The sequence below is a fragment of the Pongo pygmaeus genome, chromosome 4, assembly GCF_028885625.2.
Source record: "Pongo pygmaeus isolate AG05252 chromosome 4, NHGRI_mPonPyg2-v2.0_pri, whole genome shotgun sequence".
Classification (NCBI taxonomy): Eukaryota; Metazoa; Chordata; class Mammalia; order Primates; family Hominidae; genus Pongo; species Pongo pygmaeus.
The window spans coordinates 98,297,069-98,323,749 of NC_072377.2; the positions used below are offsets into that span (position 1 = coordinate 98,297,069).

The 26,681-nt window shown below is 37.6% G+C and overlaps 1 protein-coding gene across 9 annotated transcripts in view; it reads right to left on the bottom strand.

Moving 5' to 3' along the window:
• The window catches only part of KIAA0825 (KIAA0825 ortholog), a 477,056-nt gene that overhangs the window by 272,598 nt on the left and 177,777 nt on the right, over positions 1-26,681 (bottom strand). For all 9 annotated transcript variants that reach the window (XM_063664987.1, XM_054489405.2, XM_063664988.1 and 6 more), the window contains one exon: positions 19,715-19,854. In XM_063664987.1, the coding sequence (XP_063521057.1) occupies positions 19,715-19,854 (140 nt within the window). The remainder of the gene's footprint in view (positions 1-19,714; positions 19,855-26,681) is intronic.

Below are 26,681 nucleotides of genomic sequence, written 5' to 3' on the forward strand. Positions count from 1 at the left end.
TGTGGATGCACATCTTGTCTTCAGGTATCTTCCAACAGCACCTGGATCAATGCTACATGTTTAATATTGAAGAAGGAATAAAAGAAGGAATGTTTAGTACTAAAGAAGGAAGAAATGTTTTAATACTAAAGAGGGAAGAAAAGAAGGAAGGAAGGCAGAAAAAATAGATTGTTTTAATACTAAAACAATGTTTTAATGCTAAGGAAGGAAGAAAAGAAGGAAGGAAGGGAGAAAGAAATACATCTCTTGAGTATTTTGTGATAGGTTTTGGTCCATCTAGAAATTGATATTTCTGAATGACACATAATTACCTGCTAGTCATAAAGTTCAAAGATTTTTTTCTCTAAGCCTCATCCTCCTCACATCCACTGTATCCTTTCTTTTCACCTACTCCTTTGAAATCCTCGTCTCTCTTGACTTCCTTGCAGCTATGCTTTCTTAGGTTCAGAGTTCCTTTTTGGCATATCTTTTCTGGTAGCTCTTCCTCTTTTATCTGGGGTTGGCAAATTTTTTCTATAAAGGGCCAGACACTTTATGTTTTGCAAGCCATTTGGTCTCTGTCTCAACTACTCAACTCTTCTCTTGGAGCACAAAAACAACTATAAACAATATGTAAATGAAGGATCAAGGCTATGTTGGACTAAAACTGTATTTACAAAAACAGGTGGTGGGAAGGGGCATTTGGTTCATGGGGGCTCGCCCAGAGCAGTGGCCTTAGCCTTCTTCCAGCCACACTGCTTTTTACCTGGCTTAGCAATTCTGTTTTCCTTTGACTTGAAAGATTCTTTTTATGCAGAACTTTCCAAATTATCCATCTCTGGCTCTGACCTTTCTCTTTTATGCTCATTGCTGTGTTCCCTAGTTCTGTCTAGATCACCATCATATGCTTATTTCCAGGCTCCATGCCTTAGCAGTATTTATTCCTTCTCTGAATTGTTAGATGTAATAAAATAAATATCTCTACCCCGATTCCCCTTTTCAAAATGAATTGAATGTTCATTTTTTCCCCCAATGTGTCCCTTCTTCTTTGATTCTAACACTATTAATATAGTTTAGGTTTTCTTTTCCTCTTGTTTTAATCAAAATACTTCCTAGAATATATATCAATCTAAACTCCTTTAGCTGCCTTTTAAAGTCCTCCATAATGCCTTATGTATCCAGACTTATAATTTTCTATGATTCCCCAATATTCCAAGATAATTTCTACTTCAGGCCTCATTCATCATCTAATAAGGCTTGGCTGGACAGTAATCCTCAGCAGATTCCAGATGTTTCTAAGGTCTGTGCCCTGGAAACCTAGTGAAAGTCAACACCTTTGCCAGGTGGTGCTCATCCATAAACATTGCTTTTCCTTAGATTTTGAATTTTTTACACTATTGGGATATTCTTCTTGTGCTTTCATTCTGATATTCCCCTATTCCTTTCAAGATGACTCAGCTATAGTTTAATTCTTTTAACCTGCTCTTTAAGTTAGTCCTGATCTGGTTTAGGATGCACTACCCCAACATATGGCACCTTGGCATTTGAGAAAACAGCAGAAGCAGGAAGGTCTCTTTGACCTACTACTGCCCTTCACGGAATTCTGACTTTCCTCTAAAGTAGGTCATAAGACCCTCATTCCAGAGGTGCCCTCCATATAGCTGGAAGAAAGAAATGTCCTCCTCTCTGAAAACACAGGGACACAGAGAAGAATGTGAGTAATCAGATCTTGCTAAATTCCCCCCAGTTTATGGCCATTAAATTATACTCCCTTTGTCCAATTATACTTCTGCCCCACTGTCCATTGTTCATCACACCTAAATATAAAATAGAAAGGTTTCCCTGTGTCTTCAGGTCTTCCTTTCTGAAGGCTCCCATGTCATGTAAAATTGACATTAAATACATTAGTATGCTTTTTTCTTGTTAATGTCTTTTATTATAGGTGCCTCAGCCATGAACCTTGCAATGGGTGAGGAAAGGTATTAGTTTTTCTTCCCTTATTCTTTCCACAAAATAAAGGTCTAACTCTCGTTTTTCTTTCCCTCTGCCTTCTGGACCAGACATTTGTTTTGTTTTTCTAATATAAAATTCTCCCAGTGTGTCTTTATGGAGTTTTCAGCAGTGAAAGAGATGAATGTCAATGAGTTCCAGATCTGCCTAAAGTATCCATTGTTCAAACAAATGTCATCCACTTTGCCTCCCTCAATCAATAATTTTACCTAAGACGTGTTTTCCCATTAGAGCAACATCTAACCCACACCTGGACTCTTATATGTTCTTCCCATTAATATGAGTCACACTTCTGGTCTCACCCCACTTCTCATTTTCCCGGCACTAACAAAAGAGGAGTGACTCATCTGAGTGTTGAGTTTGGGGAAAGGAAGTAGGTGTGGCTGTCTTAACCCAGTGGGCTTTTCTCTTTTGGGGTCTGCCTAACTGCAAAGGGTTGCACTCTGGCCTGACCGCCTCTCTGTTAAGGTCTATTAGGGTAAAGCTCTGCCACTGCAAGGAAGTCCTACAGTTTTCAGCTCTTCTGGTGGTTTAGGGAGTGATTAAGTGGGGAGTTGAGGGGTTGGAGGGATGAAGGGATAAGCTTAATTCTGGAAAGCAGTATTGGCAAGCCACATATTTAAGGTCACATATTCTCTGACCCAGATTTTACCAGTAAAAATCCTAGTAGTAAAGATGCTACTTTGAATTTCATTTGCCTTCTTTATCAAATGTTTTATAGATTATATAAACAAATGTCTTCTCAATAACACTGAAGGGCTCTTTTCGTTGCATGCATTATTTTAAACTCCTTTCAAGAATTTCAACTTGTTAGTGCTTCAAAAGAAGGGTGGTTTCCGGCAAGAAACTCAACCATCAACCCACCAGGAGACTGTATTTATTGGTACCAAAGATTTACACATACATGGTACACTAGCACTTGGCTTTCCCAGCCTGCTTAATTTTTACTTTCTACTTTCTACAAGAATGTTGTTAATGACAAGCTCCTGCTGAGACACTAAAGAGGTTTTGGCAACAATGTTGTAGAAGAGTGTGCCATGAGCTCAGGGACTCTGAATTAACCAGGCACTAATGAGCATCCCTCACCAAAGGGAGGAGGCTGAAAGACTCATTTTCAATCCGGGTATTAGAGAGAAAGTACAAAAATAGAAATTATACCACGTAAAATAAGGATTCAAAACTTAAAACACCAGGCCAATAAATTAAAAGGACGTGAAGTATCACAAGAAAATTATTTCAAGGAAACACTAAATTTGGATGTCACAGTCTAGTTCACTGTGAAAATTAACTAAAATAAAATTAAAATCTAATTGGAAAATTAGTTTAATAACATTGCACTTTGTTGTATAAAAGGCTAATAATATATGTAAATATAAAAACCTATCATTTATTTACAAAACTTTCAATTAATATAACTTTTTTACACAGATAATGAACCTGAGCAAACAGGCCTTACTAAGTTTCCCCCAGTTTATTGCCATTAGATCATACTTCCTGTGTCCAATAATACTTCTGTGTAACTGTCCATAAAAAATACAGTTTTTTTCTGTGTTATTGAGTCTTCATTTTGGAAGGCTCTTGTGTCATATGAAACTTATATTAAATATACACATTCATCTCATCAGCACAGGGAACATTCTCCAGGATAGACCATATTTTAGAAGACAAAACAGGTCTCAATAAACTTTTAAAAATGAAAATCATAACAAAGGAATAAAACTAGAAATCAATAACAAAAGAAACCTTTGGAAACTGTACAAATATACATATAAATTAAACAACATCCTCCTGAACGACCACTGGGTCAAGAAAGAAATTAAAGAGAAAATTTTTAAAAATTCCTAAAACAAATGAAAATTTAAACACAATAAAACCTAAAAGATACAACAAAAGCAGTGTTAAGATGGAAGTTTATAGCAATAAGTGCTTACATGAAAAAAGCAGAAATATTTCAAATAAACAACTGAATGATGCACCTCCAGGAACTGGAAAAACAAGAACACACATAACCCAAAATTAGCTGAAGGAAAGAAATCATAAAGACCAGAGCAGAACAAAATGAAAAAGAGACTTTAAAAATACAAATGATAAATGAAGAAGTTATTTTTTGAAAATATAAACATAATAAACCAAGAAAGAGAAAAGATCCAAATGAACAAAATCAGAAACGAAAAATAAGACATTACAACTGAGACCACAGAAAGATAAAAAAGATCATCAGAGATTATTATGAATAGCTATACAGCAACAAATTGGAAGACCTGGAAGAAATGGATAAATTCCTGGACACATATAACCTACCAAGATTAATTCAGGAAGAAACAGAAAACCTGAACAGACCAATAACAAGTAATGAGATGAAAGGAGCAATGCGAAATCTCCCAACAAAGAAAAGTACAAGACCAGAGGGTTTCACTGCCAAATTCTGCCAAACTTTCAGAGAACACCAGTTCTCCTCAAACTATTCTAAAAAAGTAAAAAGAAGGGAATGTTTCTTAACTCATTCTATGAGGCCAGCATTACCCTGATACCAAAACCAGACAGTAACACAACAAAAAAAGAAAACCACAGACTAATATCCCTAATGAACATAAATGCAAAAATTGTCAATAAAATGCTAGCAAACCAAATCCAACAGCACATCAAAAAAAAAATAATATACCTTCATCAAGTGGGATTTATCCCAGGGATACAAGGATGGTTTAGCATACATAAATCAATAAACCTGATACATCACATCAACAGAATGAAGAAGAAAAACATATGATTACCTCAGTAGACAAAGAAAAGGGATTAGAAAATTCAGTATCCCTGTGTGATAAAAACTCTCAACAGGCCAGGCATGGAAGCTCATGCCTATAATGCCAAAGCTTTGGGAGGCAAAGGTAGGAGGATCACTTGCAGCCAGGCATTCAAGACCAGACTGGGCAACACAGCAGGACCTCACCATTGCACTCTAGCCTAGGCAACAGAGTGAGACCCCATCTCAAAAAAACAAAACAAAGGAAAACCAAACCAAAACAAAACCCATATGGTCGTTCTATCTTTAGTTTTTTGAGAAATCTCCATATTGTTTTACATAGTGGTTTGTACTACTTTACATTCCCACCAACAGTGTATAAGTGTTCCCTTTTCTCCAGATCCTCACAGCATTTGTTATTTTTTTGTCTTTTTAATAATAGCCATTCTAACAGGGGTAAGATGATATCTCATGGCCTGATTTGCATTTCTCTAATAATTAGCGATGCTGAACATTTTTCATACGTTGATCATTTGTATGTCTTCTTTTGAGAAATGGCTCCCTAAAGCTTTGACCTGCTGGGCTCAAGTGATCCTCCCAACTCAGCCTTCCAAGTAGCTGGGACTACAGGCTCATGCCACTATGCCTGGATAATTTTTGTATTATCATTATTATTATTATTATTATTATTATTATTATTGAGAGAAGGTCTTGCTATGTTGCCCAGGATGGTCTTGAATTCCTGGTCTCAAGCAATCCTCCTGCCTCACCCTCCCTAAGTGCTTGGATTATAGTTATGATCCATCATGCCTGGCCAGAACTACCATATGAATCAGCAATCCCACTACTAGATATCTACCCAAAGGAAAAGACATCAGTATATCAATGAGATACCTGCATTTACAAGTTTATTGTAGCACTATTTATAATAGCAAAGATATGGATTCAACCTAAGGGTCCATCAAAAAATGAATGGATAAACAAAACATAGTATATATGCAAAATGGAATACTATTGAACCATAAAAGTAATAAAATCATGTCATTGGCTGCAACATGGATGGAACTGGTCGTTATTTTACGTGAAATAAGTTAGGCACAGGAAGACAAATACCATGTGCTGTCACTCATATGTGGAGGCTATAAAACTTGATCTATTGGAGGTAAAGAATAAACTGATAGAAACCAGAGGCTTGGAATAGTGTGTGGGTCAGAGGTACTGAAGAAAGTTTAGTTACTGGCTACAAACATACAGTTAGAAGAAATAAGTTCTTGCATTGCGTTCAGCAACAGAGTAGGGTGACTATAGTTAGCAACAATATCGTATATTTCAAAGGAGTTAGAAGAGAAGACTGGAAATGTTCCCAACACATAGAAATGATATAAATGAAATGATAAATACTCAAGGTGATGGACACCCCAAATTCCCTGACTTGATCATTACACATTCTATGCATTAACAAATACTCACATGTACCCCATAAATATGTAAAATATCATGTATCAATTAAAATGGTAAGAATAGTAAAAAGAAATCTTAAATACATTTTTATGCTGTTCTCTGGTTAATCTGTCCTTTGTTATGTGGTGTCAGCCAAGAACTTTGCAATCGGTGGAGAAAAGATAGTACTTTTTCTTCCCTCAGTTCAATAATTGTGATGAAGACTGTATGGTATACAAAGCCTAAAATATTTTTTATCTGGTCTCATATATAAAAAAAATTTGCCAGCCCCTGTTCATGAATATTGGAAGAGTGTACATATGTTCCAAATAGCTAATACTAAATAAGGACATTTTCCATCTACTCTGAAACCATATGTAAGTATAAGTAGGTGTCAGCTTTTCATAACAGTCTTTTTTATCACTCAATTTGTCAATCTCTACTAGTCACACTGTTTTAGAAAAGCATGCTAGGCATGGTGGCTCATGCCTGTAATCACAGGACTTTGGGAGGTCGAGTAGGGAGGATTGTTCTAGGCCAGGAGTTCAAGACCAGCCTGGGCAACATAGCAAGATCCCATCTCTACCAAAAATTTTCTAAAAATAGCCATGTGAGATGGTGCACACCTGTAGTCCTAGCTACTTTGGAGGCTGATGTGCAAGGATTGCTTGAGCCCAAGAGTTTGAGGCTGCAGTGAGCCATGATTGCACCACTACATTCCAGCCTGGGTGAGAGTGCAAGACCTTGTCTCAAAAAAAGAATAAAAAGTACTTTATGGTACTTATTATTAGTAGCTGAACTTATCTACTTTTTATAAGGTTTGTCCTTTCCACCTTGCCCTCAGCAATCAATCCCCCAGAATATAAGCTTTATAAAGGCAATTTTTAAATGGTATAAGTATTTTTTTTCCAACTTTTAATTTTCTGCCTTGATGATATATGTCTCATGCTGTCAGTGGGGTGTTGAACTCCCCCACTATTTTTGTGTGGCTGTCTAAACCTTTTCATAGGTCTAGATATGAAACATAGGTCTAGATATGACCTATATCTTGTTTTAGAACCTGGGTGCTTGTTTTGTGTTTTGTGAACCTGGGTGCTCCAATGTTGAGTGTGTATATAGTTAGAATAGTTAAATGTGCTTGTTCAATTGAACTCCTTGTCATTATGTAATGCCCTTCTTTCTTTTTTGCTGTTGTTGATTTAGAGTCTCTCTTATCTGATATAAAAATAGTGATCCCTTCTCTCATTTGTTTTCTGTGTGCAAGCTATATCTTTCTCCAACACTTTACTTTGAGCCTATGGGTGTCATTACATGTGAGATGGGTCTCTTGGAGACAGCAGAGGATAAGGTCTTGTTTTGTGTGTGTGTGTGTGTGTGTGTGTGTGTGTGTGTGTTTTAATTCAACTTGTCACTCTGTGCATTTTAAGTGGGGGCATTTAGGCCATTTACATTCAAGGTTAATATTGACATGTGAGGTTTTGATCCTATCATGAAATTGTTTGCTGGTTGCTTTGTAGTTTCTATTGTGTGGTTGCATTTTCTGTGGGCTATGTATTCATGTGTGTTTTTCTGGGAACAAGTATCTTTATTTTGTTTCCATATTTAGAACTCCTGTAAGAATCTCTTGTAAGGCTGCTCTGGTGGTAATAAATTCCCTTAGTGCTTGCTTGTCTGGGAAAGATTTTATTTCTCCTTTGTTTGTGAAGCTTAGTTTGGTGGGATATGAAGTTCTTGGTTGGAATTGCTTTTCTTTAAGAATGCTGAAAATAGGACCTCAATCTCTACTGACTCACAAGGTTTCTGCTGAGAAGTCTGCTGTTAGCCTGATGGGCTTCCCTTTGTACATGATCTGGCCATTTTTTCTAGCTGCATTTAAGATCTTTTTTTCTTTAGCCTTGATCTTGGATAGTCTGGTGACCATATTACTTAGTGATGTTCATTTTGAATAGTATTTTGCAGGTGATCTTGAATTATTCCCTCAAGTACATTTTCCAGGTTGTTTACTTTTTCTCCATCTCTCTCAGGATGCCAATAATTAATGGACTTGGTCACTTTACATAGTACCATATTTCTTAATGATTTTGTTTATTTTCTAAAATTGTTTTTTCTTTATTTTTGTCTGAGTGAGTTCAAAAGACCAGTCTTCAAGCTTTGAGATTTTTTTCTTCTAATTCGTCTAGTCTATTGATAAAGATTTCAGTTTTACTTTGAAATTCCTTAAATGAGATATTCAATTCCAGAGGCTCTGATTTATTCATTTTTAAGATATTTAGTTCTTTCTTAATTTCCTGGATTGCTTTAGAAGTTTCTTTGTGTTGATTTTCAACCTTGTCTTGGATCTCATTGAGTGTCCTTGCAATCCATGCTTTCAATTCTTTCTTCTGTCCTTTCTGAGTTTCATTTTGGCCACAGACCATTGCTGGAGAGCTAGTGCAATCCTTTTGTGGTGCCACTATATTTAGATTTTTCATTGTGCCAAAATTCTTGTGCTGTTTCCGTCTCATCTGGAGATGTTGGCATTTCTAATTTTTGTAGTTATTTTCATGCAGGTAGTATATTTGCTTTTTCTTTCTTTCCTAGAATGTTTTTTTTTCTTTCCCTTTCCCTTTTCCCCTGTTTCTTGGGGGTGTGACTGTAGGCTTTTTGGCTTTGCTTCTATAGACCTATGCACTTCTTTTGGCAGGTTTTATATTGGGCTGTGGAATTCAACCTACAAGCTCATAGATGGCACTTACAGGCAAAAACTGTCTGTGGTCAATGTGGCTGGGTATATAGTTGATCCTTGTTTACCAGCAGAGGCTCTCTGTTACCTCAGGCAATGGGTTGATTCGTGAGATGTACAGTGGTCTAAGCTCCCTACTCAGCCCTGGGGGGTGGCAGGGGCCACAAAAGGTGGAGCCAGACCAGGCAGGTCCACCTACAGGTTCCCCGATGTCAGGCACAGGCATCAGTGCCAAGGGAAAATCCAATGAAGCAGCCCCCAAGCGCCCAGAAGTGTCCCTCGGCTTGTAGCTGGGAAACCACCTCAGGTCCAAGTTCTCTACACAGGTAGGGGGATGGCCTAAACTTGTAATCTAGGAGAGTGGGTGCTCCAGATGCCTGGAGCTCTGCCTGGGCATGAAGTAGAAAGGCTGCCCTGCACCAGAATCTGCACAGGAAGGTTGGTAAGTCAGGCTGGTTGATCCAGATGAGTGGTGCTCTGAAAGCCTGGAGATCTGCCTGCACTTGGAGCAGAGAGGACCCCCTGCAGCAAGATCTCTGCACAGGACGGGTGGGGCAACTCATGCTGCTGGACCAAGCAAGCAAGTACTCTGAAAGCCTGGAGATCTGCCTGGGTGTATAGTAGAGAGGGTCTCCTTGCACCAGAATCTCTATACAGAAAGAGTAGACAGTTCAGCCTGCTGATCCAGGTGATCTGGTGCTCTGAATATATGAAGGCAATTTGGCATGGCATGTTTACCATTTTATTTGCAGTCTAAAATAGTGCCTGGTACATACTTGATGCTCACTAAATATTAGTTGAATGGAGAATTTACTCATAAAATCAAGTAACAAAACATTTTCAGAAATTAACTCAGAAGAATATTACTTCTTATTTCAAAAAAATCATCCTCACCAAGTCTCCTGTTTTTATTTTAGAATTCATTTAAAAACAATAGACTTTCAAGAAATAATGGCTCTTCTAGCAAGGACCACTTAAAACATCAAGTGGGCAATTTACTCAATTTTTCTGTATCTAATTTTTCTCATTTGCAAAATGGTCCTAATAATCCTGGGTCATAAATGAAATAATATGTTAAATCATTAGAGTTGCTTGGGAAAAGATGCTGCAGAAATTCATCATAATAGTATTACTTGTAATATAATGCCCAATCATTTTACATACTAATACTAGAAGCACATTAACTACTAAGGAAGACGTATGTTTCTACAGTCATATTAGACATTTTCTAAGTTCCATGAACAGACAGAATATAACATATTTCAGTCACTGCCAAGCCAGATTAGATTTGATTCAATGCAGGTGAAACATCACAGCAAAATTCAAACTGCCAATCTCCCAAGCTATATGCAAAGATTCTCAAGGAGTCCTAAATATATAGAACTTGAGGATATTTACTTGGTCTACCTCTCATCTTCAAATACATGACAGCTGCTAGGGCAACACCGTCTCAGGCACAAAGATGTCCAAAAGTGAGAACCTCATCTCCCAGGAGACACTTAAATGTATGCTTACGTGGAAGGGGAGGGTTACTGAGAAGCACAGGGAGAGGCCATTGCATAGAGAGCACAGGAGTAATCAGAGGATAAAAAATGCATCAGACATATTTCCCAGGCATTCGGTATTAAAAAAATGAAGAGAATCTAACATAAGTTAAGTATCTACTATGTTCCAGGCAATGCACTGAGTACTTTATGTTTATTTACCCTTTAAAGCTCAAAATGAATTAATAAGGTCAATATTAGTACCCCATTTAGAAATGAGAAAATGAGAGTTTAGAGAGATCAATGAATAAAACAGAATTGTCATAGAAAATGAATAGGCCTGCAATCATTCAACAAATACTTTTTTAAAGCATGTTCTATGCTGTCAGTACCAGTCTAATGTGTCATGAACCAGGCCAGGCACTGGGGATAAAATGGTGAACTATCCCTGCCCTCCTAAAACTCACAGTGGCCGAAGTAGACATTAAATACCAATTACATCTATTAACATTTCACTTAAAATTGTGACAAAAAGAAGTACAGTGGGACCTCACCCAGCCAGGATGATCAGGGATGACTTCCTAGGAAGTAACATTTATGCTAAAAGGTGACTCACAGATGCCAGGTAAATAGAGACAAGAAACGGTCTAGGCAGAAAAAATATACATAAAAACAACATTTCAACGGCTCTGTAGCAGGAAAGAACTTGGCATGTGGGGACAATTGAAAAGGCACTGGTATTAGAGCAGCTGCCCCTTTCTTCAAGTGACTTCTGCAGGGAGACTGCTGTTATAAATATACAAATCTATGATGCACAACCTAAACCAGAGAACGCATGACCCTGTGTTGGAGCATACTATGCTGGCGGTGAGTAGGATGAGATGAGCTGGACAAGTCGGCCACATCTAGAGCATGCAGGGGATTGTTGGTGTTGCAAGGATTAGGGTTCTTACTCTAAAAGCATTGGGTAGCCACTATCAGTTTTTAGCAAGGGAGTAACATAATCAGTTCTGTATGTGAATAAGATTATGCTTGCTGACCACTGTGAATGTCCTGATAATAATTCATAATAGTTCATAATAATTCTTAAGTAAATTGTCTTTTTATAAGCCTACAATATGTTACGAGGACAAGCCACATACTCAAATTCTTTTGCCTACTACAGCAGCAGATACCTTGTTTGATATCCCTCCTACAGAGAAAGTTGCCTGGGAACCAGCAGCAGCGGGAGTAGCATCACCTGGGAGTTTGTTAGAGAAACGCATAATCTCAGGCCCCACTCATGTCCTACTGAATCAGAATCTGCAGTTTTAACCAGATCCCCAGGTAATATGTTTGCACTTAAAGACAAGAAGCCTTATCTTACATAATCCATATCACACTACCTCCCCTAGAAGCACCACCCCCACCTCACCCTCATGAAGTCTCAAAATAATCTTAATGGTAACGCTTTCTGGGACTAATAATTTTATGGAGCCCACTGATACCTCTAAACTAGTTCATCAGCATTCTTGGATAGGATCTTTGGATAGGATCCCATATGGTGACACACAAATATGGTTCTTAGTAAAGAAAGTGACAAAAAAAAAAAAAAAATAGAACAAGTCAGAGTCCTGTAGTGCAGACATCATTACTAGCAAAAGCAGCCTATGACATCATTGTTATGTTGGCTAACAATGGGTTATTTTAGGTTACCTCCTTCAAGGCAGTTATTAAATTGCACTTTGGTCACACTTATAAAACAAAACACATGGCTGGGTATCTGTAATCCCAGCACTTTGGGAGGCAAAGGTGGGAGGATTGCTTGAGGCCAGGAGTTTGAGACCAGCCTGGGCAACATAGCAAGACCCCATTTCTAATAATAAAAAACTAAAAAAAAAAACAATAACAGCAAAGTACACACACATACCCACACACCATACACAACAAAACACCAAGCTTCTGCCATAAAATGCCTTATATTACCTGAAAGACCAAGAAAATATTAACTATATGGTAAGATAATTTTGAGTTGATTCATTCATTTTATTTTATTTTATTTTATTTTATTTTTTTGAGATGGAGTCTCGCTCCGTAGCCCAGGCTGGAGTGCAGTGGCGTAATCTCGGTTCACTGCAAGCTCTGCCTCCTGGGTTAACATCCTGCCTCAGCCTCCCAAGTAGCTAGGACTACAGGCACCCACCACCACGCCTGGCTAATTTTTTATATTTTTAGTAGAGATGGGGTTTCACCGTGTTAGCCAGGATGGTCTCAATCTCCTGACCTTGTGATCCGCTGGCCTCAGCCTCCCAAAGTGCTGGGATTACAGGCGTGAGACACCGCGCCCAGCGATTCATTCATTTTAAGGCAACAGTTACTTGCTAGTGGTAGTAGCCTTTTAGTCAGAGTTTTCTCTAGATATTTTTCTTTGTTATCTTTAGGCACTTTGTCATGAGGTTAAAAAGTACAAAAGGTACTATGAAAATTACCTACTACTTAGTTTCTGATAGTTCCCATGAATTGTGCAATATTGCTATTTGGTAAATATTCTGTGGCTCTGCTTGGAACATGTGGTGCTGTGTGAACGGAAACAGAATTTGAAAGCCAGCTGCCTGGATCAAATCCTTCTTTGCCATTTACTAGTTGTGCAACTTCGATTTCTCTGTGTTTCAGTTTCCTCATCTCTAAAAGGGAAATGACAATCATACCACACAGAGCTGTTATGAGGTTTCAATAAGTAAACACATTTAAACTACTTAGAAACAATGTCTGGAACATGTTAAATAGTATGCATTTACTAGTTTGCTGTTGTTATTATATTACAAATTAATATTATCGGAAGTCAAGAAGTTTTACTGGCAATTATTCTTGGGGCAATAGGCAAAGGAAAGAATGTTAGTCACACTTCATTCAAATGTCACTAGCAGGAAAGGTTACCTGCTAACAATTGGGAAATTGCCAAATATTTGTTCCTTTGATGACACATGTAAGAAACCTGTAAGGCCATGTGGCCTCAGCAAGATAATTACCAGAACAATTGCCTTGGGTGTCAAAAGTCAATAATTCAAAATAGTGTCTCACAATTTTAAAATCTTCTGTGATCATTTGTAGTTGAGAGTTTCTTCCCTGAAGATTTAAGATGACCTAACTTAAAACCAGCAAACATTACCTTCTCCTGCCAACTGAACTGTACTCAGAGTCTTAAAAGCCACCTACAATGTGAAATCAGTTTACTTTTATTAACTTTTAGCAATGTAATCATTCCTTCAAAATGCTACATATTTTATACAGAGAGGATTATTTTACATGGCAAAAACATAATTCCACTTCCTAAAAGTTTGCAGCCTATGAAGCATATATTATAAATCCTTACCATTCACTTATTTAATTTTGTTATTTTCTGATGCTCAGTGAAGTTGCATCTCAGATTACAAGAGAGCCATTTCCTACAGGCTCTGTCAACTCTTTTGAAAAACACATAAATTCTGAGAAATAATTTCCACAGAGCAAAACAAAAAGCTACAGACATCACTTTCACAATGAGATAAATCCCATATGCTTTAATCTTTATAGTATATGGTTATTGTCTTAGTCCATTTTCTGCTGCTATAACACAATACCACAGACTGGGTAATTTAACAAGAACACAAATTTATTTGGCTCACAGTTTTGGAGGCTGGGAAGTCCAAGAGCATGGCGCCAGCATCTAATGAGGGTCATCTCATGGTGAAAGGGTGGAAGGCAGAAGCCAGTGTACAAGATACAGGGAAGTGGGCTGAACTCATCCTTTTTATTAGGAACCCCTTGAGCAATTACTAAATCATTCCCATGATAATGGTATTAATTCATTCATGAAGGCAGAGTCCTCATGCCCTATCAACTCTTAAAGGTTCAACCTCTCAACATTGTTACAATGGCAATTACATTTCAACATGAGTTTTGAAGGAGACATTCAAACCATAGCAGTTGTTTATCAAGAAAAACTCCGTACCTAACAGTATTCAATAATTACTTATTAAACAAAGACAACTTTGTTTTTAAAAATGTAATAAATACATGTACTTCATATTTCTGCATTTTTATTCCTGAGACAATTTAACACAAAATTAAGTTTTATCAATTAGATGAAAAAACCACTATTTTTTTTTCTTTTTTTAAAGTTTTCAGTTCAGGGGTACATGTACAGGATGTGCAAGCTTGTTCCATAGGTAAATGTGTGTCATGGTGATTTGTTGTACAGATTATTTCATCACCCAGGCATTAAGCCTAGTATCCATTAGTTATTTTTCCTGATCCTCTCTCTCCTCCCACCCCCCACCCTCCAACAGGCCCCAGTGTGTGTTGTTTCCCCCATGTGTCCATGTGTTCTCATCGTTTAGCTCACATTTATAAGTGAGAACATGTGGTATTTGGCTTCCCGTTCCTGTGTCAGTGTGCCTCTAGCTCCATCCATGTCCCTGCAAAAGACATGATCTCATTCCTTTTTATGGCTGCATAGCATTTTATGGTGTATATGTACCATATTTTCTTTATCCAGTCTATCATTGATGGGCATTTAGGTTGATTTCATGTCTTTGCTATTTTGAATAGTGCTGCAGTGAACATATGTATGCACGTGTCTTTATAATAGAACAATTTATATTCCTTTGGGTATATACCCAGTAATGGGATTGCTGGGTCAAATGGTATTTCTGTCTCTAGGTCTCTGAGGAATCTCTGCACTGTCTTCCACAATGGTTGAACTAATTTATGCTTCCACCAACAGGGAAAATTGCTCCTTTTTCTCCACAACCTTTCCAGCATCTGTTATTTTCTGACTTTTTAATGATAGCCATTCTGACTGGTGTGAGATAGTATCTCACTGTGGTTTTGATTTGCATTTCTCTAATGATCAGTGATGTTGTGCATTTTTTTTCATATAACTGTTGGCTGCATGTATATCTTCTTTTGAGAAGTGTCTGTTCATGTCCTTTGCCCACTTGTTAATCTGGTTAGTTGTTTTTTCATTCTAAATTTGTTTAAGTTCATTATAGATGCTGGATATTGGTCCTTTGTCTGATGCATAGTTTGCAAAATTTTTTTCCCATTCTGTAGGTTGTCTGTTTACTCTGTTGATAGCTTCTTTTGCTGTGCAGAAGCTCTTTAGTTCAATTAGATTCCATGTGTCAATTTTTGCTTTTGTTGCAATTGCTTTTGGCATCTTCATCATGACATCTTTGCCCATATCTATGTCCTGAATGGTATTGCCTAGGTTTTCTTCTAGGGTTTTTATGGTTTTGGATTTTACATTTAAGTCTTTAATCTATTTTAAGTTGATTTCTGTATATAGTGTAAGGAAGGAGTCCAGTTTCAATTTTCTGCATATGGCTAGCCAGTTCTCCCAGAACCATTTATTAAATAGGGAATCCTTTCTCCATTGCTTTTGTCAGGTTTGTTGAAGATCACATAGTTGTAGGTGTGTGGTCTTATTTCTGGGTTCTCTGTTCTGTTCCATTTGGTTTGTGTGTCTGTTCTTATACCGGTACCATGCCGTTTTGGTTACTATAGCCCTGTAGTATAGTTTGAAGTCTGGTAGCATGATGCCTCCAGCTTTGTTCTTTTTGCTTAGGATTGCCTTGGCTACCCGGGCTCTTTTTTTGGTTCCATATGAATTAAAATAGTTTTTTGCTAGTTCTGTGAAGAATGTCAGTGGTACCTTAATGGGAATAGCATTGTATCTATAAATTTATTTGGGCAGTGTGTCCATTTTCACAATATTGATTCTTCCTTCCATGAGCATGAAATGTTTTTCCATTTGTTTGTGTCATATCTGATTTAATTGAGCAGTGGTTTGTAGTTCTTCTTGTAAAGGTCCTTCACTTCCATTATTAGCTGTATTCCTAGATATTTTATTCATTTTGTGGCAGTTGTGAACGGAAGTCCATTCTTGATTTGGCTCTTGGCTTGACTGTTGGTGTACAGAAATGCTAGCAATTTTTAGACATTGATTTTGTATCCTAAGACTTTGCTGAAGTTGCTTATTAGCTTAAGAAGTGAAAAACACACTATTTATTTAAAAACTCCCACATAAAAAGCTGATAATTATGTTGCTTGAAATATATAATTCAGAGTATTTTACTCTAAAATTTTGCTTTGCTAATATTTCCTAAAATAATCAAGCTTCTAAATTACAAAATGGTACTCTGAAATATCATGAGGCTTTTAATCAAATAAAAATAAAATATCTATAAAAATATTACAAATTAATTTTTGTGTGCATAATAATTTCTGTATTAGCATAATTAACAAGATTCCATGAATATATTGTTTCTAATTTAAAGTGACAAGAATTCCATTGGAGATTAAGAAGTAGGTCAATCAATTGATTAGTAAATTCAGTCACTTTATCCTTATGGTATTTGAAGTAGCTAGTAAAATTCAATACAAGACAATACCACTGCAGCCATGTAGTCTAATAGCCTTTGTTTAAAATGGATTTCAGCAGGTTGGGTAAATACACTGCTGTACTCCATAGGAACCAGAACTAAAAACAGTACAATATGATACCTTTGATAACTCCAAGTTTCTTTAAAACAACATCATGTTATACATACCAGAATGTGGACATAATTAGTTTTTTTTTTTTTTTTTTTTTTTTTTTTTTTTTTTTTTTCTCTAAAATCATTTCTTTTATTCCTATTAACAGAACTTTGGGAGACAAGTTATCCTACTACAAACATGAGAAAAGCAAAAGCTAACACAAACACACACAAAAATAGTTTAATTATAAATTATAAATTGTTGCCTGCAAGTAGCATTGTCATCAGTTTAACCTGAATTAGATAAATTAACAAGCAAGATGTAAATTCACTTGACATAATTTTAAAGGTTGACATAAATTGTATTGTTTCACCTGTGTGTCTAGACTTTAAGATGGGGCTTTTACTATGTTACTTAAAACTTTTTTGTTTAACTATACATAATTAGTTTTTGATAAGTAAATGTAGGATTCATTTGTAAGAGAACATGGTTAAATATTCATAACTGTAATTGTACTTCCTATAGTTAGTGGCTGTCTCGATATGGTCGAAAGGTTTATCTCAATTGATTTTACAATCTATTCTCCATAACTCTATCAGTAGGAGACCATTTCTCTTATAGGACCATGCCTGTGAGTTTCAAAGATCACATGAAAGTAACTCTCAGCTTTGTTAGATATTACCCTTGTCACGTAGCTGCTTTGTCTGAAAAGCACTTAGACTATAAAGTTTAAGGGAAGCGCCATGTTTTATATTCTAATTGACCACTGACTGGCCAAGCAGTGTTTACTGGACTGTTTATGTAAAAAGCACTGTGCCAGCTTAAGGAGGAATATAAAAATCTACAGTACAGCCTTGCCTACCTAGCTGGAAAGGTAAGTTAAATGCATGTGTACCAAGATGTCCTGGTTGATCCAAGCTGAGAGTGGACAGATGACAATTCTTCCCAATACTATGCTAGTCCGCTTCAGGGTTTAATTTGCATGAGTATTTGTATTGGAAGGGCAGGGGACAGAAAGCTCTGGCTGGCTACAAAATCTAGATCTACTTACTGTTTATCAGATATGTGTATCTCTGCATAAGTAATAATTATCGTCAGTGCCAATGTCCTTATGTTTAACATGAGAGTAACAATAGTATATATTTTATAAGATTATAGAGAGAATCAAATTAGATAACACATATAAAATGCTTAGCATAGTGCCTGATAACTAATAAGTGAACAATAAGTGTTGGTTATGTGAGGAAGTAGATTCCCTAGTGTGAGTTTTCTCTTTAGGAGAGAGGTTAAGCCTGAAGCTAAATAAATTGCTTTCAGATAAACTTTGTGAGATTTGAGTTCCAAACAGTACTGCTTGGGAACTAAGGACATAAAATCAGATTCAGGGCTTGAGAGGGAGCAAGCTTTGCCTTTCTGCTTGGAACACAGTGAGGCCTGAGTTGTGATGACCTTTGGCACCACATGGCTTTACAGTTTGGAGAGCACCAGGAGAGAAGCAATATTCTCACAACAGACACTGCTCCTAAGTGCCTTTTGGGAACCAAACATCAAGGTGGATGGGAGAGAATACGGGGAACTGGTCCTAAGCAGATGTGAGAAAACAAAAATTATCAGAAATGACTGGAGCTATTTACACAAGGAAAGACTATGAACCTCATTTGTATACTAACAGGCTGGTAGGGCCTGATGACATTTGCCTCATTCATCTATAAACACAATAAAAATATAAGGCAGCACATGCTAAGGGCAATTAAAGTAGCCAAGATGAAAGTTCACTATGAAGTTCAGAGGAGGAAGAGATCTGTGTAAGATAGAGCATTCGAAGCTCCAAAACATCAGCTGGCCTTTGCAGGCTGGTGGAAGCCAAGTTGTTTATGGCAGGTATTTAAGTAGGAAAGACAGGTGAGCCAAGGTGTGGAGTGGATGCATGCTTGGGGCTTTGGGGACAACAACTGTTACAGGAGTAAGTGGGTGGTGTGTGCAAGGAAATAGTGGGGAAAAGGTTAGAAAACTATTCTGGGATCATATTTGAATGGTGAAGGGACTTGGGTGCTGCAGGTGTTGGGGAACTACAGAAGAAAGATTTTGATTTGGGAAACCTACAGTGAAACTAGTAACTGATAAAGTTAATCAGTCTTCGCTTGTGGTACATAATAGGAGAGATGCACAGGAGTATGTGAAAATGGTGAAAAGCTCTTCCTAGATGAAGTGGGACAGCAATGAGATGTAATATTATACTGACATAACATTACTTACCATTTTCTTAAAAAGCATTTACAGGGGAAAAATAGAAACTAATTAAGAGAAGTATGGCCTTATATTACTCCTCAATTTCCATTCAGAATTTTCTGATGATTACTACTCTATGCTCCAACGGATATAGCTGTAGGCCACATCTTGCTTGTTTGTAAGTTGCACAAGCACTCTTCATGATACACTGAAATTCCCAGCGTTAATCTAATACTCTGTCTCTGTCTGTCTCTGTCTCTCTCTCTCTCTAGGTCTAATTCAGATTGTGCTTTGGAAATATAACTGCACTCCTACAATTTTTTTAGGCATTTCAAACCCTGCATATTGATACATTTCTATATAATGGTAGTTGTGATAGAACAGTGTCATATAAAAATATAGTTTTCTCTCATTCAGAGTCCTTGAAATAAATTTTTTCAAATAGGTTGGTAAAGCGATTTAATGCTTTTGCCTGCTGCTAACCCAACTGAATGTTGATACATGCCATTGGTTTACATCCTTCTTCCAATGTTTGCCTAGGAAAAAAAATGTTATTCAACTCGAGCAATGACTAGGTTTTTCGAGGATATTCTTATAACTACACACACTCACTTGAGCTCTTCAGCAAGATTCTCAGTAGAAGTCCATCATGATGCAGTAGGGTTTCCAGAAGCAAGTTCCAGTTACAACCTGGCTGGGATAAGACCAGTTTCAATTGACCCTCGGCTTTCAGTCCTCCAGCTGATGGAGTCCTTTCAAAATGCAAGATAAAGATGGAGTAATGAAGTTAATTTATCTATGAAATTAATAGCCTTAAAGTACAGATGTAATGCTAACTCCTTTAAATGTCAATTCCTCCCAGATTATTCTGAAAATGCTTTCATGCTTACTTACTTTAGGGTTGCCTGGGGAAGGAATTACACTTAATCTCAACTAGCTAAAAGCAAATTAACATTTGGTACCTTGCCAAATTTAAAACTGATACAAAATACCCATGCCTATATTTCATGGAACTATGTCTGTTTTTGTTTCATGGAGAGAAGAAAAATTATTTATGTATTTTTTGAATGCATTCATTTGTTTATTCACCAAATATATCAATGCCTACTATGTGCTATTAACTCCTTTCATTATTAATTGAAAGAAGTTCTGATGGGTTTCACTAGTTTGTAATTTGCTATATAATGTGATTGCAGATGAAAAAAAAATCAAAGCTTCTGTCAAGGGTCAACTGTAATCTAATTATTTAATATGTAAAGCCTTACATCAACATTCAATTATCAGAACTGCTGCTATTATACGGTTACCTACTCGGGTAATCATTTCATCAAAGGGGAAGAATTCCGAGGCAAATACGCTTCTGCTTGAAAAATTATCAGTGTTGAACAGAAAACAGAAATCAGGTCTCTCACATCACCACTTTCATTTATCAATGAATCAGCAGGAGAGCAAAGGAACTGAGAACATTATTTACTTTTCCCTTCTAAAATCTAGAAATCTAAAATTTAGATTGGCTAATAGTCGCAAAATGGGAAATCAACTTACAAGGAGAACAACAACAAAAAAGGCAGGAAATAGTTAAACTGAATCTGGTGACAGCCTTAAGGACATGGGAACAGGGCGGCATGGGGAAGGGAAGGTGGACTGAGAAATCTAGAGGTGAGAATGGGAGCATCATATGCTTCAGGGTAGAAAGTAATGCAGAGCAGAGGGTATCACTGAGAGAGGCAATCTGCAGCATTATCATTAGCAGATGCAATTTACTGTGTGGTAAGCCATCCAGTTATCAACACAGTCTAGACCAGTGGTTTTCAAAGCTTGGGCCCCAAACCAGCAGCATCAACATCATATCCTAATTCTCCAGCCTCATCCCATCAGAAATTCTGGGGTGGGGAGTGGGGGCGGAGAGCGGGGGGACAGGGCAGAAATCCGTGTTTCAACAATCTTTCTCCAGAAGATTCTGTTGCACACATGGTAAGGCTTGATGCATGTAGGCAGTGCTTTCTGAAGCACAGGCAGTAGGGTTAGGACCAATTAGCATCCTCTTTCCTGCCTCTGCCTTTGCGCAGGTCCACCTTGGCTGCACCCATAATGGGCTAAATGTTTGTGTTCCCCCTCCTCAAAATTAATATGTTGAAACCCTAATCCCAACGTATCTGGGGATGAGGACTTTGAGAGATAACTGGGTTCATGAGAGTGGAGACCCCATGAATGTGATTACAGTCCTTCTAAGAAGAGGCTGGAGAGTTAGCCTGACCTCTTTCTGCATGAGGATACAAGAAGTTCGCTATGGCAAACCTGGAAGAAGGCCTTCACTAGTATGCAACTGTGCTGTATCTCATCTTAGACTTTCAGCCTCCAGAAACATGAGAAATAAATGTTTGTTAAGCCACCCAATCTATGGTATATTTGTTACAGCAGCCAGAGCTAAGATACCATCCATGCAATAAACTCCCTATAACCTTTTATCTTTATCTTAATCCTACTCTTCCTTTAATTTGCAGCAAAAAATTCTCTATCCCTGTGAAGTCTTCACTAAAAATTTCTCTTCACAGTGGCAAGTTTACACATTTTAGCACTTTATTATTTCATCAACTAAAGTTTTATCTGTTCAATTCACCCAGATTCGAACTTTGTGAAGACACTTGCTTTATATCCCAAAGCTTCTACTAGTGAACTAAGCACACTTAAAGGCTTTCTAAATGTTAACTGATTGATTTTTCTGCCCATAAATGAGTAGGCAAACTTATAGAAAAAAAATGATGAGGACGCTTTGCCAAAAGGCTGGCTTAAACAAAAGTGAGAAGATTCAAAGACACAAAATGGAAAAGTCTCGAAGCACCTCCCCCTTGGCTTGGAATGGTGTTTGGAACATCTCATAACTTTATTATGCACAAAATCCATCAGCTTGTGCTTGAACCTTGGGCCAACTCAGGCTTCCCATGTAATACTCTGATAACATATCTCAAATTGGAGTAACTCCTCAGGCAATTGGTGGGGCACTGTTAGCTAGGAAACCTCCTGCCTTGGGTGAGTGGTAAAGAGAGAAGAAGGGTGTTACTAAACTCTAGGGCCAGAGGAATCAAGTTTATCAGTTCTGAACATCCCAGGAGTTATGAATTACTTTTGCAGATTAGTCTGGGTCTGGCTTTTGCAGTAGTTCCAAATGTGGTGCCAAAGGGAGAACTCACTAGGTGAGCCCTTTGGACTAAAAATCTAAAACAGACCCTTACAATGGTTGCCCCTACTTCCATCCTAAATCCTAAACACTGATTCTAGATGCTCCCTTGGGATTCAATGGATGAAAAATGCTACTTGATAGTAAGCTGTATATTAAAATTGTCTTGGGTTTTGAACATTTCCTACCTATATATTATGCTTGAGTTGAGTGCTAACTTAAGGATCCATTTAATGAACTGAAAGATCCCATTTGGCTGAAGTGTAGAAAGGAAAGGGAATCTTTGAGAGATAGTCTGAAGAAGGAGCCAAGAGCTAGATTGTGGAGGGCCTTAATATCCCAAGGTGTGGATTTTACGCCCATTGGAAAGTTTAAGGCAAAGGAGTTTCCCGATCTCGTTGCAGTGTGGTGAATGGATTGGAGGTGGTTAGTGTTTTCCTTAGCCCTTCAGTCATGGAATAAAATCATTTGAATGTCACTTTATACCACTGTATCTGAATACCTGGTTATAAATAAAATCTCTCATTTACCAGATGGAAAGCTGTTTGTTGACATGTACCTCAATTCTTGGATCTTTCAACTTATCACAGATTTTGAAATGTACAGTAGAATGACTCACTATGAGGAAAAATAAAATAGTACAAACATTCTTCAATCACCAAGCTCTGAGTAATAAATGCATTGAGGAATCTGTGTTGGGCATATGGAGAAGCATATGTTCCCTCAGCCTTTGAGCTGGTGGAGCTGTGAAAGTGAGATTAGCCTTACAAAAAACGACAGAAAGGGAAATTTTATATATATACACACACACACACACACACACACACACACGTATGTATGTATCAAATATGTACATGTTGAATTCCACCATAATACAAAGAGGGGGAAAATCTTATAAATCCTATAGAACTCATAAATCTTGTACTAGGAGACAGATGAATTTATGGCTGGGTTGTACTCAGCTTATACTCCAATAAGTGCTGTATTTCTGGGGCACAAATTTGCCTAAAGAATTTTTAAATTCCAAGTAGTAATGGAGTCCAAGCATTATTGGTTTATGAAACTATTAAACTATTTTTATAAAATCATTGTGAAAAATCTTAGCTACATTCAGGTATGTTTATGAAAATTCATCAATTAGCTCCCACACTTTCTTCAATTTTTTGGTATGTACTCATGCTGCAATAGAATGTTTAAACAAAATCTTAGCTGTATCAGTCATACTGTCCTGACTTCCAACTTGATGTGAGGTAAGGCTTGGGCCAAGAGAAGGCTCTGCAGTAGGTTCACACTGGGATATGAGTAGCCTTATTGCTCAGGCCACATGACCATGGGGTATATTGTTCCTACCATTTATATATCATGCAGAAGCTGCAAGACTAGCAGAAAATTGGAATGGACTCCAAAATTCACAGCTTGGGAATGGCACTCAGTGGTGCTGGAACACTGTCCCTCAAGACTTGATACTTACTTTTAACCAACAGCCATTATATGGTACTGTGGCCCCAACAGACAAACTACATAGGTCTGAGAGACAAGGGGTGAAAGTAGGAGCAGCCCCTCCCACCAAAGATTGTGATAATCCACTTGGCAAATTTGTGCTTTCTATCCCAATAGCGATAAGCTCTGGAGGAGCAGAGGTTCTGGTTTCCACGGTGGGGTGGGATGGGGGTATAAACACGTCTACCAGGGGGACCATTTAGGATCCCACTAAACCTAAAGTTATAGCTGCCATCTGGTCATTTTTGGCTTTCCATGCCAGCAGTCTTTCAGGCAAAGAAAGGAATTACTGTGCTGGTGAGGGTGATTAACGCTATTTATCATGAGGAGCTGGGCTTGCTACTACATAAAGGGAGCAGGGAGGTGTATCTGTAACTCAAGAGATTCACTAGGGCATCTCTCAATGCTTTCATGACTGACAATTATCACATTCAGAAGACTTCAGTAACCAAGTCTGATAAGGGAATAGTAACCAGGAGTTCAGCACCTCGAGGATGAGGGTCTCAGTGTCCCCACTGGGCAAATAACATAAATCAGCAGAGATGATGGCCAATCATGAAGGAAAGATGGAATAGGTGGTAGAAGAATGTAATAATAAATATCACTTGCAGATTCAGAAATATCTGCAGCAGGGGGTACTGTAGCCTGTCCTACTAAGTCCATTGTCATTAAGTTTAAATAAATAAATAAATTGTAACCAGCTATGACCCTGAAGAATCAATGATAGAATTCAGGGAACCTAACATAGGGAATAAGCAGATCTCAGTGGTGTAAAGGGTAGGGCCACAGAAGACACTGTCAATGACCCCATGTATTAATCCGTTTTCACGTTGCTCTAAAGAACTACCTGAGACTGGGTAATTTATAAAGAGGTTTAATTGACTTACAGCTCGCATGGCTGGGGAGGCCTCAGGAAACTTACAATCATGGCAGAAGGCAAAGAGAAAGCAAGGCACATCTTACACAGCAGCAATACTAATCTAGCACCTGAATCACTAAGACATTGGACAATACTGAATAACTCAGCCATCCTTCTGAGGAGCAGAAGTTACCTCCTTGGTGCCATTGACTATTATTGGTCCCTGTCTATAAGATATTGACCTGTTACGGGGAGTTCAGAAAAAGTCTCCCCTAGCATCACATTCCTGACCCAGTGAGAAAGTGGTTCAATATTTCTTCCACTTTATCATACTTGAAGTAAGTCCTTTCAACGTGTTTAGGTAATTGATAAAACTTACCACTCTCTGAAATATATAGCTCTTTACTAACAGCAGCTATGAATGATAGTTTAGTATTTATGTGATGAATGCCACTGAGGCACTTGAGCTCATGGAGTCCTCATGACCCTCCCATGAGAGTATCTCAGAAGTTAAGGGAAGAAGATGTTTCAAGATGGAGGAAGTAGACCGTAGGACTACATGCTGTCTTCAAGAAGATTAATAAGATTGTATTGTATTTATGTCTCAACATAAATACCAAAATATAAACTGTTTCATATATGGGGAAACTGAACTGAATCACGCCTAGGCTAACTTTCCAAAATCACAAAACTCAACAAGTATGCAAACCAATGTGAAAACCTGTAGCTGTTTCCTATCATCACATTGCTGGCTTCATTTCTATATTCTGAATTATGTAATATATTTAAGCCATGATAGAAAAAACATAAACCTTAAGATATCTAGGTCCATATGCTAAATACCTAGTTCAATTGACATTTTCACTTTTTAAAATAACTGTTCCACAGACACTGACTTCCCTCTGAAAATCTTTTCATACTGCTTGTCCATCCACACTCTGAAACAGCCATTTAAGATCTCTGGTGTTTAAATCTCTCGTTACTTCTCCGCTGGCTATTGGCACTATGTCAACGCTTGGCACCTCATCAGAGCACAAGATCTCTAAGCTCTTTTCCTCAGTCCTGCAGAGCAGTTTTTCAGCAGCAGTTGGGAGACCAAAAACTCTTTTTGTCCTCCTCCCTAGATATTCTCTCCTAAGGATACTAGAAGTCACCTCCTCATTAAGACGGTGCTTGCCCTGCCTGGGCCTTACCACACAGAACAAATGTTCCTACCGTTTAATATAGCACTTATGCAATACAATACTTTAATATAGCACTTAGGGGACACAATACCAGTTTGAATTTTTTTATTCATTCATTCAACTAATATTTATTGTTTAACTTGTATACGCTAAACCATGGAGACATAACAGTAAGCAAAAAGCAGAAGTTCCTTATTTTTATAGAATTTAGTGGAGGATACATATATAGTTTAAGTGATCATACGAATAAAGATAAAATAACAATTATAAAAACTCATTGAAAGAAAAGCAAAAATGCTATTAGAAGTTGCAGTAAAAAGGAAGTTAACTAGTCTTTGGGGTTGATAAAAGGCTTCCCTGCAGAAGTCACATTTGAGCTGAGAGATGAAGATAAGCTGGCATTACCTATGTGAAGGAGAAAGACATTTTAGTGAAAGGGAAAAGCATATGCAAAGATCCTGTGGCAGAAAGGAACATGGCACAGAAAGAAAATGTAAATGGGTTAATGTATGGAAAGCAGAATTCACAGAGTAGCAGGTATCAGAAGCGGGTTGAGAAGTGGGTAAGAGTCACATCTATGTAGATATTGTAGGCTGTGCTAGTTTTTTGTACATACTTAAGGATACCGGTGAATTCATGGAAGGTAAGCCATAAGTATGCTATGATGAAATGTGAGTTTGGAAAATAGATTCAGGTTTGAGAAAACTCTTGCTACAGTTGGAGAATATTATAAATGGAAGTCGACATGTACACAGGAAAAATGCTAGTGGTCACTGGAGTAGTTAAGAGAGAGATGATAGTAGTTGGGACTAAGGTGAAACTGGTACTATGGAGAGTAGATATTAGAAGTTAAAATTA